The sequence below is a fragment of the Ptychodera flava genome, chromosome 2 (assembly GCF_041260155.1).
Source record: "Ptychodera flava strain L36383 chromosome 2, AS_Pfla_20210202, whole genome shotgun sequence".
In the NCBI taxonomy this organism is placed as follows: Eukaryota; Metazoa; Hemichordata; class Enteropneusta; family Ptychoderidae; genus Ptychodera; species Ptychodera flava.
This window is the reverse complement of record NC_091929.1, coordinates 35,213,724-35,229,124: the sequence shown is the minus strand read 5'-3', so window position 1 is coordinate 35,229,124 and position 15,401 is coordinate 35,213,724. Positions and strand designations below refer to the sequence as shown.

At 38.6% G+C, this 15,401-nt stretch overlaps 2 protein-coding genes and 1 long non-coding RNA gene across 3 annotated transcripts in view; all 3 read right to left on the bottom strand.

Moving 5' to 3' along the window:
• LOC139119703 (low-density lipoprotein receptor-related protein 1B-like) overlaps window positions 1-15,401 on the bottom strand; it is a 56,829-nt gene that overhangs the window by 17,733 nt on the left and 23,695 nt on the right. The window lies entirely within an intron of this gene.
• LOC139148174 (uncharacterized) lies at window positions 601-1,500 on the bottom strand. The gene is made up of 3 exons (XR_011555894.1): window positions 1,396-1,500; window positions 956-1,054; window positions 601-705 (listed from the first exon to the last, which is right to left on the bottom strand). It is a non-coding gene; the product is annotated as an uncharacterized lncRNA (long non-coding RNA).
• LOC139123573 (whey acidic protein-like) lies at window positions 3,099-11,079 on the bottom strand. Its single transcript, XM_070689742.1, has 4 exons — window positions 10,974-11,079; window positions 10,191-10,439; window positions 9,710-9,847; window positions 3,099-3,220 (listed from the first exon to the last, which is right to left on the bottom strand). The coding sequence occupies exons 1-4, from the start codon at window positions 11,038-11,040 to the stop codon at window positions 3,099-3,101; spliced, it is 576 nt and encodes a 191-aa protein (XP_070545843.1). The 5' UTR covers window positions 11,041-11,079.

Sequence of the window (15,401 nt, the reverse complement as noted above, 5' to 3'; positions counted from 1 at the left end):
TAGCTAGTATCGGTTATCCATCCCTGACGCATCTCTTTAGGTATGATCACTAAATTTAATTTTGGTTCAATATGGCTCTTTGTTACGATTTTTGCCCTTTTAGTATATAGGCCCAATCCTTGTGTCATGGGTCAAACACATAGATTGAGGTAGGTTTATAAAGTGGCGTATGTGTTTGTACACTAAAGCAGCCACATGTGATATTTATGGAGTCTGTAGAACATCGCCCGTCCTTTTTAATCCAGGATAAAACTATAGACCTTTTCCCATTTATTCATCACTGCGGCTGTATCAAACATTGTGTGCATTTTCATCGCCTGCTTCGTTAATGGTCTCAGGATATGATAAAACATTTTCAATAATAACTGTCATTATATACGGCCCGAATGAGGGAATATACATGTAAGTGGTCACTACAAAGGTCTACGTAAATTTTTCACGCAGAATTTTGTCGAGCGTAAATAGATCGTAGTATGATTTCTATAGCAGCCGATTCACAACAATTGTAATAATACAACATGTATCGGTTCTCCTTGGCCAATACCGACGGCCACTCTCTTTAAAATAAAAGCTTAAAAAGGAAACGAAACCTACTACATGACTCATCGCTCCCATCTTCACAATCAACATATCCGTCACAGATTGAGTATTCTTCGATGCATCTGCCGTCTGGACACAAATACTGCCCCGTCTCTTCGTAGCAAGCTGAAAAAATGTCAATTTTATCCCATTCACAAAACAGTCTCTTTGTAAAAAACCACATTATTCAATTCAGCATTTCTTCTTGTATCCTATTACGTTCTAATAAAATCAGTATAAGCTATGCTCTCTCTCTCTCTCTCTCTCTCTCTCTCTCTCTCTCTCTCTCTCTCTCTCGTTTAATATTACAATGTAATGATGTTCTTCCTAAGAGCGAACACAAAAGCGTTACTGAAATTCAGTGAAGTCAACTCACGGCAGTCTTTTTCATCACTTCCATCAATGCAATCAGGGCCACCATCACAGATCCAACTTGGTGGTATTTTTCTAGAACCACTGTAATCTTCACAGTCCACTTTAGAGGAAATTGAAAAGATTAATTTACGGAAGTATGGCGTCCTTGCAAATGCGTCACTGTACATTTGATGACAGACCAGTTAAAATCACTAAGTACCTTTCGCGTCTTCTAAAATCAAGTTCACAAACTTCATGGATTACCTAGCTCTTTGAATCTAATGTTCCAATTCTTAATGCACCTGTTGAAATCTAAAATCTCATCAGAGGTTTATAATTTGCGGCATGCGCCATGTGATTTGAAGAAAGGGTAAACATAGTGAAAACTTGTTGTGAAAGGAATGTCCAGTCAAATTTTCCCCAAAAGATCGAAAGTGCCATAAATATACATTTTAAACTTACACCACATTTCGTCACATCCTATCTCATCACTGCCATCTACACACTCTGGGTATTCATTACATTGGGACTTTGTCGGGATCTTCTTACCATATGGGCAATCGAAACGTTCACCAGCTGTAAAAGATGGTTAAATGTTTATTTAATCATCCATTCATTCATCCATTCAATTTTTTGTATAGTTCAATATACATATTCTTTATCAAATTTTAACATCACCTACAAAAGAGAATGGTACGTCCCGATCATATATATGGGGGTGTTGCGCTAAGAATGCTTTTACTTCTGTCTGAAGATTGCAGGATGCATGAAAATGTAAGATCATTTCTTCATGGGCCATTATTCTTAACTTTTGACCATTTTTTACCTCGGAAAATTCCATGTTGGAGGCTCATATTTGTTGCAAAATGTTGTTTTACGAAGAAACAAACATGATTAGTGATGTTATAGCCACATAAAACTGCTAATTTTTGTTCAAACGTGTTGCCCTTCCGAGCTCGTTTGTTGACGTCTGGCATGCTCAGCGTGCTGGGGAGAACGCAGATATGGTGACGCCGCGATCACGCGAGATGTACAAGTTCACGTTTATTGCAGGATCAAAACAACATCGCGTCGTGGATTGCCCGACATCTGGCTATGCAACGTGCTCGGACAATGGACTACGACGTAAGTACCGGGCATAAGTAATGAATATTTATTTTGAAACTGCTGTAAATGGCTCGCGCAGGTGAAGAAGAATGCCTTCGTTGCAATCAGCGTGTCAACAGAGTTTGTATTTCTGTCCGGACAAAAATCGAAATTTTCATTGTAAAATCTTATGTTATTTAGTTGTAGGGCACGTAATGTTTCCGAATAATATGCGATTCTCTGTTATTTGAAAGGCTATTCAACATGAGCCAGTGATCATTTCAATCAAAACTAACCGAAAAATCGCCGGAAGATACAGCTAATGGAACTTTAAGTCCCGAAAAACGTGGTTATGATCAACGACTAGCACCGCGGACAGAATCTAAGCTTTCCGATGAACGTATTTGCGTGCGTTGCTATTGACAGCTTGAGATATCTGAGATGCACGTCACTCCCTATAATGTGAAGGACTGTTTCAATTCTGTCGTTGCATTTTCTTCATAAATATGTTCTACAATGTCTTAAAAACGTTTAATTTCAGTGCCAGTACGCGAGAGGTACGGTCCCCTGCTCGCTGATACCTAACGTTAATTGCTTCGGCAGCTAATCGAGACACAATTATTGACAAGTTCAAGTGACTAAATGCGTAGGTCTTATTAGTGACGAGGGCATAAAGCTTATCAAAATTTCAACTTGATAGGATTTATCATATGCATGTCTTTAGGGTGATGGGTCGTTTTTGTCATTGAAAAGATAGTAGTTTAGGTGAACACAACATTCATAATATTCCCTCCGCATCTAAAGAAGAGTATAAGAATATATAGGTAACAAATATAATCCCATTAAACTTTTATTTGTTTTTTCTCCAAAACGTTTGTTGTTATGATTGGTATGCATCATTAGCTAGACTATTCAGAAAGCCCTTGCATCGATTACTTTATGAAACTATCAATGCAGGATTTTAAATGTTTTTCTTTCAGTTAAATAAAAAATATTACCATGTACTTCTTCATTTAAAACAAGGAATTTCGGGAACCTGTTAGCTTAGGCACGAAACAACATTTTATTCGTCCTCCTATTTATGACGTACCGCACACTAATTCTTCGTCTCCGTTCGGGCAGTCCGGCACGCCGTCGCAGATATGGAAGCTTGGGACACACGTCAGTCCATCATTGCAAGCATACTCGTCGGCATAACATTCTATCAAATAATCAAATAATGATATAAAGTGTTTAGCTTGTTTTTCGGATTCTTTACTGAGAATATGTATGCTAAGTATGACATAACTAATGAAGTCAGAATGGCAGAGTAGGGTCTTGCAGCTGGCAGTAATGTCATGATGATGAAATGCACATTATGTAGTAGGTAACCATACTCTCTAAAACAGAGCCAAGAGGAAGAAAAATAACTCCTACGGTAATTTTAGGATCAACAATAGACGAAAGACATTAAAATTGTTTCAGCTCTTATATAGACAAAATAGTGTTAAAATGTTCAGAACATTAAGCATCAATGAACAGTTTTCCATAAAGCGCATTTTTCAAAGACAGATCACTATCATGAAAGGTCTGCACATTTACTTCACTTTTTCTGAAAACATCTCGCGATTTGCAACATTTTTACAGCGCGTGTGACAGTGTTTTGTCTATTGCTTAGTTCTGGGGCCCTGTTGTTGCTCGCTTGGGAAATTTTCGTAAATTTTTACGGTTTTCTTGGGTTAGTTGATAGTATAAGGAAAAAACATACTCCGCCCTGACCATTAACGTTTACTTATGGGCATGGGCTCGAGGACGGCTAAAATTAAACGGCCTCGGCAAGCTTCGCCCTTAATTTTTGGCTTTCCTCTCGCCCTTGCCAATAAATAAACGTTAATGGTCAGCGCGTAGCCCGTTATTTCTGTACTTATAGTCGCGCCAGCGGCTGACTACATATGCTGGGGTTAATATACGATTCCAGTTTCCCGAAATGTCCCCGACTAAATTTATGGACACCTCAGTGGTTTTTGATAGCCTGTAAAGAAAATTGAAATGATAACGACGGTACAGTACGTCCTTTAATTAACACAGTGGATTTTTCTCGTGCCAATTCCTGTCCAACTTTTTCACTGATTAAACAGAAAATCTGTACCTGGCCGTCTGAGAAAGCGTTTGTGAACTGTTTTCATCAGTCGGTAAACAGGGTATTTGAATTCACTGTTCACGCAATTCGTAGTGGTCATATATATATATACATATATATATATATATATATATATATAATATATATATATATATATATATAATATATATATAAATATATATATATATATATATATATATATATATATATATATATATATATTATATATATATATATATATAATATATACTTATTATTCATCATGAATCAATATTTTAATTGACCAGTGCATTTAAGCGTCGACTTTGCATCTTCAGGCGGAAATACAATTTCTAATCATAACTTCTGGTGTGTCACTAAGGGCTGAGCCCTAAAGAATATTAATCTCAAGGTTTCATAAAAATTGAATTTCTTTCGTTTTGTTCTCTTCATTCTGCTCCCCTTTTTTTTTATTATACCACTAATGTTCATGTGACACATTGTTCTCACCATACGTTTATTATCGCAACACCTTTTTTCTTATGCAAATAAGTAAACCATTACGGGTCATTGATGTGGAAATCAATAAACTTTACAGTTTTATGTATAGACTTAATTATCATATCAATATACAAACGTAAGGTTTCCTACTTTCCATATCAATGCACGCGTAAAGGTTTATTTATCTACATACGAACGAAAATCAAACATCTGGCAGATTGTACACGTGGCAACTTTTAATGAACTTGCGAAATTACATTTCCATGACAACTTATCACCGTGTTGATTTTGAATGAAAATATGGCCTGATGAACTTGTGTACCAGGTTATTAAACGTAGTGGTATCTGACGAGCATCACGGAGAATGGTACTCTTCGACTTTCACATCAACTTTTGTCACAGATTGTGGGGGCTGTAAAGCGCCAGACACGGTTTTCTGCTTGAAATTGCTGATACGCTTGTACATGTTCGTCAGGACGATGGTCAGTGCATTCTTTAAATAGTTGTTCATCGAAGCCCTTATTCATACAAAGGAGTTGCTGCAGCAACCTGAATTTAATGAAAACAAGGCAGTATTGCTGAAGGCAATGAGTACTTGGGCCGTGATAGAGTAATTTTGAGGACAGTATATACTACTATTCAAATATGGTCTTGAATTTCCTCCTGTCAATTAGGCATTTGATTAACTGGTTATTAAACGAAGCAATGGCATGACAACGGCAAAATATGTCTAGCAACTTTTGTGGAGTGTGAGGCAGGGGTTATTTATAGTGGAAATTGCTTAAACTCCTTAAATATTCAAATTACAGCAAATTTATTTTGTTCTCGATGGTAGATGTACTGAGTTGTGGACAAATATTATATTTGAGGTCAAAGGTCATTGAGGTCACGTAACGTTTTGTCAAACAAATTATATTGCTAAGTTATCCCTATATACCAAAAATCAGACCTCCAGCTCCATTGTCTCGCTCAAAATAAGATATGTGCGTAATTAATGGGGTACAATATGTGGCGTCATAAGGTGTCCCATCATACCAAATATGAAAGGTTTAGCAATTGTGGTTACTGAGTTATGGACAATAATGTATATTTGAGGTCAAAGGTCACCAAGGTCACATGATATTTTGTCAAAATGTCTGAGATATCTGCGTGAACCGATGGACTCACTGATGGACTCACGGACGGATATGACCCAATCTGTAAGCCCCCTGGACTTTATCCGTGGGGACAAAAAACTGTGTCACTGCATCCTTTAGGCAATATGAATACGATGAGAAACTAATTTTTTATTTTTCTTGGCCTTATACATGGGACATTGGGAGTCTATGGAGGTGTAAACTAAAAAGTCCTCTAACACGGCCAAATTCGATCGCATTGTGAAACAAATCGACGTGCATCTGTATGGGGCTGGGTACTATTCTTGTGCAAAGTTTGAAAGACATTGACCAGGGCATGTCTGAGATATCTGCGTGAACGGACGGACGGACGGCCGACGGACTGACATGACCAAACCTATAACTCCAGGACTTCGTCCGTGGGCACTAAAAACAACGCAACAGTTATTACAGCTACACTGGCGGTAGGTTCATATCCAGAGCCCCGTACGGTCTGCCGCCGTCGCTTGAAAACAATCTCATAAACCTGGCCATATGGGCAACTGTGTATGTGCAGCTAGCTGGATGCTTGACTTCCCGGAGAAGGCGAGCTGTCACGTTCAAGCTCAGGATTATTTGTCGATCAAATTTCAGTAAATTTACCTTACCTGGATGAAATTTTGTCTATAGGCTGAAATTTCGCCGAAGTTTGACAAATTGCATCGATTTTTCAGGTTCATATCCGACATTTTTGAGTTTTGAGTGCAGACAGAAATAAGTTTTGAGGCAACATGGCTGCTACCCCATGTTGACCCTAGCCCTGCGTACGATGCTATGTGCTACAGCTAACACACAGCATCGTACGCAGGGCTAGCGAGAGAGTTGCCGACATCGACGGTTATTTACGAGAAGTGAATAAAGACTGTCGTTTTTGGAAGCGATCGAGTAGCTGAGGTAGGCTGGGATACGACTTGGGCCCAAGAACGCTGAATTTCGGCAGTAATCTGGCGTTTACGTCAAGTCCCAAAATGGATTTGAAGTCACCGACCCTACGTACGGGTCTTTGCAGGGCTGTGGTGAGCGGGGCGATAATAGCTGTAGCGGAACACACAGCATCGTCGCAGGGCTAGTTGACCCCAACGTGAAAATGTGTTCGCGATCAAATTTTCATATATTTTTTTCAGAATTTTCGACAAAATCATTGCTTCTTATTCTTTTGTAAAATATAAAATACTAAAATAAAAATGCGATGTGCCATGTCTCCAGATTTCTAAAATATCGTTCGTTGACCGTCGACGGAATACTCATTTCGCAAACTTGTGACGCAGTTGAAATTCAATACTGACCGCCAAATAATCTTAATGAGACGAGATCATTCTAGACATCCTCCAAATTATCCAACCATTCGCGTTAGAGTTCAGCTCGCTTAGAGTATCATAACATTCTTCGGCCTTCGTTTAGATCGACCCTAATCTCTCCCATTTAGGAAATAAATACACAAGCCACCTTGACAAAACTTCGTGCACCATCCAGGACCAAACGCACTGCAAATCTGTCTTGACGTGATCATCTCCTTACATGGTAATCGGCATACCGTATTTTTTAGCAAAGGAGACACAGAATACGTCGGAATATTCAGTTTCAAAACGTATTACATTGTGTGATGTTGTCAAAAAAAGGTAATGTTACTGCAGTGGTATAATTACAAAACACAAAAGTTCAAATCAGTTTATTTTGGACTGGCTTTACCCAACATTTCATATTGTTTCTTATGCCAGATTTGACCACGTGCTCACTGGCGACCCCTTTACATGCAAATTTTGTGTCAAATGGTGTGTTCTCCTGAAAAACAAACGTACGATTTCTATATGAAGGAGGCGAAATTTGCCCTCAAAACTCGAAACCACCCCTCTATGGGGTGTACCTAGCTATTTTGAACGAGCTTCTCGAATCTGCAGCTCTATTTCGAAATGATGGTCTGGTTTTCTCAGCTCAAGGATAAGTGTTCTCCATCGCTGTGGGCATTACTATTCTTAACTGGGGGTACAGTTTTCCAGTCGTAATGTTTTTCATTGTGTCCGGGATATAAAACCTTTCCTTTTCACTCTTTCACTTTGATTACGACTAGTCCACATCTTGTCAGCGATTAAACATGTTTCAAGTTTAAATGTTAAATTCTGGTCTCGAGCCCTCCTGTTCGACCAAACTGAAATTACCCCTCCCACTTTGGCTCGTCCAGTGGGTGTAGCAAGGGTCGTGCCATCGCCTAGGAAACGGAGGGTGCATTAATTGTTGCATTTCGATGCACATTTTGATTATATTCAGAAGATTTTGTGGCAAAAACTCAGATAGAGAAGCATTAATATTCACATCTCACTTATTCAAGACTGGCTGAGAGCAGCACTTCCATTCAGTTAACATCATTACGCCATTTATTATGCCAAGAAAGATGAAGCCAAGACATTTTGCCCTCCCTGGTCTCAGCCAGAAATGGTTATACCTTACAGAGTTTTTTCCCACGGAATGAAAACAAATGTACTTGGGCTGAGGCCCAAGTACAATAATCAATAATTGAAAAATATTGCCGTCGAAAAGGAATGACATTTGAGCGGAAAGTAATGGAATCCCACATTTAAAACTCTGTTCAAATGACAACACTCAGCAGGCGGGGTAGACCCACTACATCGAACGTTTCAAATATTATCATGTCATATTAAACTGGCCTTTCAAAAACACGATGTAAGCAACAAGAACGATAACGGTCACGCCGGGAAAATGTGAGAAAATAATTGAAACTAACCTGCCCGGATGGCCGGTATGATATCCAGATATTCCACACATCCACAAATGAATATTTCGCTACTTTTAACTTCAGTTGTTTAAGTTTCTCGCTTCGGGTACGTCCCCATGCATCCGACACTGACACGCCTGATCCGGTAGACTTGCGTGTATTTTGAAGTACGCGAGATCCTTGAATTTCAGTCAATTGTGCACTGTTCACGGGAGCAGGAAATCTTTCACTTTCTTGTTTGTCGTTAGGTTAAATCCTCCCCGTCATCCATTGGTATCGCGTTGTCAAACTGCGAGCAAAACCGTTCCACTTCGTTTGATTACATTGTGTCGGAGATATACAAGTATGCGTCCATACTGGTGGCGTGGCCAATGCACAGTGACATGCAAATGCATCATACCACGTGGCAAATTGATGTGCACCTGGATCAGTGCAGTCAGTTTGTTAGCCAATGAGAAAGCTGTATCATACTATGCTATTGTGTCAGAATTTTAATCCCTAATGACACTAGGTGTTTTAAGGCGCAATGCTAATCGATCATTCTGATAGCACCGCACAACTATGTCATGATATTTTTCAAATTTCCTCTTTTTTCGTGGTATAAGGTTCTCGTGTGTTTACAATTCTAAACCTTACGGCCTTAGCTGGCAAGCCGTGAGGTTTAGAATTGTAAACTCACTCGAACCCGTACAATTACCTATTCGTCAATAGTATTTTCAACCGAAATTGTGTATTGTAAACCATTGTTTATATCAATGACTATCTGAATTCTACCTCAATAAATATCGTCACTAGAGGGACGTATTTTATCTTACCCAGGATTCGATACGCTACTTTTAAAATTCGTCTGAAAATAAATTCATATTAGTTGACACGTCAATCATCTAAACGCTTTTAAACAATTACGCTAATTTTCAAATCATCAAAACGATTATCATAATGATGAACGTATGTCTAACTTACAGAGCAATATCCTGTAGGTTACAGTACAAATTATTCTTCATTGTGAGACGTGTTAAAAGCAAATTATTTCCGTATCTCTGTAGGTATATTTGCAGAGTTGGTTTAATTGTCTGTGTTATTTTTTACTAGTGGCCGCCTTTAGCTGTTGGACCATATTTAAATCGTGCTAAGATGCCTACAACTGTGGTCTTCATGCGCGCATGCACCAAATTAAATTTAATGAAGGTCGGATGACACACTTACCTTGTCTTGGTTCCACACATGTCATTCCACAATCTGTTTCACAACACTTCAAATTCGATGGGCATTCAGCGTCGCTGCTACACACCATGTCACAAGAATCGGCAACTTTACTCAACGGGCAGTGACCAGCCTTTAGCCCTTAACCATATGGTAGGAAATATTAAACTTCTTATAGTCCATTTCATCATACGTAGTATGGTCATTGATTGATTAAAATTATAGACACCAGTGACATAAAGTAACTTGTGACAACTAATATGGAAGTTGAAGATTGTCATTAGCAAAGTTAACAAGAAACCACACATCAGCATACGTTCTTTTGTGTTCCTGTATTTCACAACTTGAAGTTTTCACGATGAAAAAAAAAATAACAGAGAGACGGTGAGACAGCGAAAGAAAGCTGCCGAAAGTAGATACTGCAGGGAAGACACAAAGGGTCATTAAAAAAGCAGCGATGATGAATATAATTACTTAAATTTACCTTTACAGCTAATTTGGGCTCTATTTGGAACAAAGATCGTCCTTGCAATGAGGTTGCCGTAGGCATTGACGCACCCGCAAATGCCGTTCCTGTTGCACTGCGTAGGTGCAAAACTACCATCTTTCTCGCATTGGTATAGCGTGCCCAAAAAGGGGCTTTCAGTGAGGTTGAACTTTGCCATGGTAGTTTCAAGCATTGCCTTGAACTCATTACAGTACCGAAGTTCTTCATCGCTCACCACAACGTTACCTGTGATATCAAAGAGTCCAGTAAGGGTCAATGATACGGTCAAGTCACGGCAGTATGCTCTGTTGCTTGACATTGGCATAAATGTAACTCAAAAACTAACAATACACAAAGTTATCTTTTAAAATTTTATTTTTTCTTCAATAAAATATGCGAAGCCTCTGTGAACGATACTTAAATCAATAAACGAACGTTCCGTAAGGGGATGGTTGACACAAGGTCTAGAAAAGACAAAGGAAAAAAGTGAAAATCGTATTCATATTATTTGTGCCAATAGCATGGACCAGAAAAAAAAACCGATCACGATATTAAACTGAATAGCCGTCTTTTGTCGAGATAAAAGGCATGTCCCTGTATCTGATTGTGCATGGTGACAAATACTTGTTAATCTGTTGCTTTGGCCTTAGTACAGACATTTTCAATGTAGCAAGGTAACTTACTGCCGGGTTACATGCTTTCACGGATCGGAGTGATGACGATAAGCCCAGCGTTTCGAGTGCATGGCAATGCATAAGTTAAAAGTATTGCATCACTCACCTATGGCGTTGGCGAGTGCCAACGGACCAAGGGCTCCGAACAAACCGACGAGAACGAGATAGTTCATCTTTGATACACAGCTGGATTCGATTGTGCCGGCGTCGAGGATTCCCTGAATTTAAACTACTAGAGAAGCTTTCTTGTTCGCCACATCATTTCCGTCACCACTTATATTACCCTGTTCAGTCATTGTTCTCTAATTCTAATATCAAAGATCGACAGTAATTTTATCTGTTCACAAATTTCCTTGATGTATGTCTGATATATATTAATTGAGATAATAGAAAACTGATTTCCGTACGACTCGTTTGTAGCTACACCTTAAGTGCTTCTCGCTTTTTTTGACTCCTTGACTTTCGTCGCAGAAATCTATCTTATGAAATGAAACTATTCTGGCAAATATTTCGTGGAAGACATAGTTAAGATATGGTGAGGACATCATACAGTATCCATCAGGATAACATACCCAAAAGAACAATGAATTTACTGCTTTAAACTGGCATTAAATATCACCTTATGCAAAGCAATCTCCCCAAACTGAACCTCATAAGTTCGATATAGTCTAGAATTAGAATTTGGTTTAATCATAAAAAGTATCATTTCAGTATATTCTTTAATAAGGGTCAGTTCACTCGCTTGCCTTGTTTCGGTTCAACACACGTCTTATTTCCACAGTCAGTTTCACAGCACTTCAAAGTCGATGGGCATTCAGCATCACTGCTGCATACCCTGTCACAGGAATTAGTTGTTTTACTCAGTGGGCAATTGCCTGGTTTAAGACCTAGTTGATAAACAGAATAGTCGTGATATCATTTGACAGACACCAGCATAAAAATATAATCAGTTACACAAAACACTATCACCACAGACAAACAAAAGCGACGAAGCAGCACAGTGGCAAACTACAATGAAAATTTGAAAAATCAAATTATTCGGGTTTTCAAAAAAAAACTTCACAGGTCATATGATTCGTACGCAAAGTTGCTATGCTCTGTTATGTTGAACATCAGAGAGAGAGAGAGAGAGAGAGAGAGAGAGAGAGAGAGAGAGAGAGAGAGAGAGGTCACTAGACAAAGTATCTTATCTTCACAAACAGGCCTTTCTCTGTTTGGAGGAGTAACTGTTCTTGCGATAAGGTTTCCATGTGTATCAACGCACACACAAATGCCGTTTTTATTGCACTGCATTGGTTTGAAACGCCCATCTTTCTCGCATTCATATCGAACGCCCAAAATGGACTATCGGACATGTTGTACAATGCAATAACAGAGTCAATCATATCAGCTACAATTTTACAGTGTCGATCTTCTTTTGCTATCTCCGTAAAATTCCCTGTTATATTGCAGAAAGGTTGAACAGGGTACTTTTCACACAAGGCAGAAGGTTGATTATAAGTGACGTTTCCAAATATCGTTGTATGTCTAGTTATGTTGATACCAACAAACAACATTCCCTTGGTGCTGTTAATCGCCTCTCAAAAGTCTCCTCATTGAAAACATTTCTGACTTGATACTTTGAGGTAGATTCTCAATTGCAGTGAGCTTACGTGTTTCCTTTTATTGCCATTGGTATCATTAGATCGAGCGAAATCGCCGGTGTTTTTGACGTCTGTTTTCGGTATGAAATACATTTACAATCATGTTTTTCTTCAGCTCTTTGACACATATGTCACACTTATGGATCATGCACTTGATATTTACTTCAGAAACAGTGATATTCACCTTGAAAATAAACCCAAGAAACCATTCCAATCACACATATGATAACTCACCTATGACACTACTGCAGACAAACGTAAGACTTGAGATACCAAGAAAGATTTCATAGTTCTTATATGATGCTGACCGCGCTATAGCTCAGTATCGTTGTAATGGCATAGGAAATCGGCAGGAGTTTAACCGAAAGTAGATTGAGATGACAGCAACGGAATTACTTCTAATTTCCGAGAATGGGGATCATTATGGTTTTATGTGCACTCCTAGTGGACTACTGTAATTTGCTCATGAATGAATTTCCTTGCCCTTTCGTTGTTCAAATAGGCCAAGCTACAATGATGGAATATAAGCTGCTGAAGTACGCAGCTGTCATTAAATATAGAGTGCGATTTATATGAATGTTTGTGAACTACGAGTCCTTCTGAACGATGTGGCTTTTATAGATGTCCTTAAATAGATACTAATTATTAAAATAATCCATTTTCAATTAAATAACGCATGGCTGCCGTAACCATAAAGAATGTTTTGTAAAACTAGATATACCACAAGTGTATATAGTATTAGTAACGGTATTCTCAAAATGGTTTGAACGGCAAGTTTTTCCAAATCTGTCTCCACTACCACAGCAAATAACAACAAAAAGATATCTTTGTTCTTGTAATCAGTATGAGCATTATGTTATTCTTATTCGCATTATAACGCAAATACCCGTGCATCTTAGGAATAGTAACACTAAACAAGAGTGCAGCAGATGGGCCTACAAACGTTATGCGTGAGCAAAATCTCAGTCAAAACTTTCATGTTTTCAATTCCGTTAGCCAAGTAAGAATGACGCCAATGGTCATAAATTGTGATGATCTATTAGATGAATAACTTTCCCTTCGTGACTCTAAAATCGTTTAAAAGAAATTTGAAATCAGCGGATACACTTTAAGAGGTGTGATGATATATCCACACGCCATTATTAGTCAAGGGAAGGCATAGAAAAGAATAAGCATAGCATCATTAAAGGGACAGAAAAAAATCTGTACTTGACCTAAGAAATGAAATTACAGACAATTTAGTCATCTTGGCTGCTTAACATCCATATTTGGTGCAGCAGAGTAGCTGACCATCAATATGCAACCTTAAAGATTGTATATCCAAATATAAAGATTAACCACTCTGCTGCGTTTCGTGACTCACCTACCGTACCGAGAAAAGCAAAATGGCCGAAGCTCCGAACAAAACGATGAAGATATAGTTCGTAGTTGATGCCAACAACACAGCAGCCGCTTAATCCAGCTTTGTCATTTTGCAGGATTTCAATTATCTAAACAGAGTTGTTAACTATATTTTCCTTGTTTCCTATCATTTCCGTCGAATGATTCCATATCTGGTCGTTGAATTCATTAATGACAAGTGCCAGTCAATAGCAATCTACAATATCTAATATCAACAATAATCAGTCGCTGACGAACCATTTCCTTGCCGTAAGTCTGTTAACAAGTTTCAATTGGGATAATATAACATTGATTTCCATACAATGCAGCCAAAATCTCCCACTGCCAGTGTTTCAAACAAGCCTGGCACTAAGCTTGCGAATGAGGTACAGGTAATTTACATGTACGGATATGCGACTTGCAGGTGTTAGTGGCTTTGGGCGGCCACACAACTTAGCTATTTACGAGCCTCATAAAATAACCAATGAAAGGAAAGAATAGTTCCTCTCTGAAAGGGCGAAACTCAAAACTGGTGGCATATCCCTCGCGGATTACGGAGTTTGGTCGCGTGATATTTTATTATACGTTTTCAGTCACTTTCTTCTGGGAGAAGTCTATCAAATACTTCAAACAAGCATGATCATACCATACCCAAAACCAATTTCAATGAAACAATCAACATACCCAAAATGCTCATACAATCACTCCTTGCGATACTAACCCTTTCCCTGTGAGCGAGTACACGCTGAACACTCATAGTGGAATGTGTTCGATGATTGGGAAGTCGCCAGTGGCGCGACCGTTCCTTCCTGTCAAAATCAATTTTAGATTCCTTTCCATGCTAAATCCCTGTTTCAAAAATATACATTATATTTGTGATTCCTAAGCGCATGTCTAAATATTTACGATGATTTTCAGAAGGAAACCTAAAAAATTACTCCCTAGCAGTTCTTCGGAATTAAAGCACGTCTACAAAGTAATTCGTACAGTTTATATTGGATAAAAATTAATGTTGATGTGTGGAGATTCATTGTTCGTACGAAGCCGAAGTCCAAGTGCTACTTAAGTCGGCGCCTCGGGTAAGATAGGCCTAGCAACATCCCATATATCGGGGATAGAGAAAAGCGTCCAAGGAAGTGCCGATACCTGCAAGTGATACAGCCTGAAATATCTGTTTTTCTCGACCTATTTTTGATTCGACGCAGCGTTTTCGATTTTGAGAATAAGACTTTCAATATTTATAGTGCTGCTGTCTAGCAACATCTCACTCAATGCCATTTTTACATCTTTTCAGTTTTTCTTGGCACACTACACTTGCACAAGAATATGTTGTAATGCCAACAATTCAAATTATTTTTGAACAGCGGACAAATTCGTCGCACTGTTTTCGATCTTACATTAAAAATTCAAGCACAGTATGTGCAGCATTTTTGACTATGTCACTTTATTTCCTTTAATTTGTCGTTGAAATACTGCTTTTTACCTGTCCTTGATGATGACAGAGATATGAT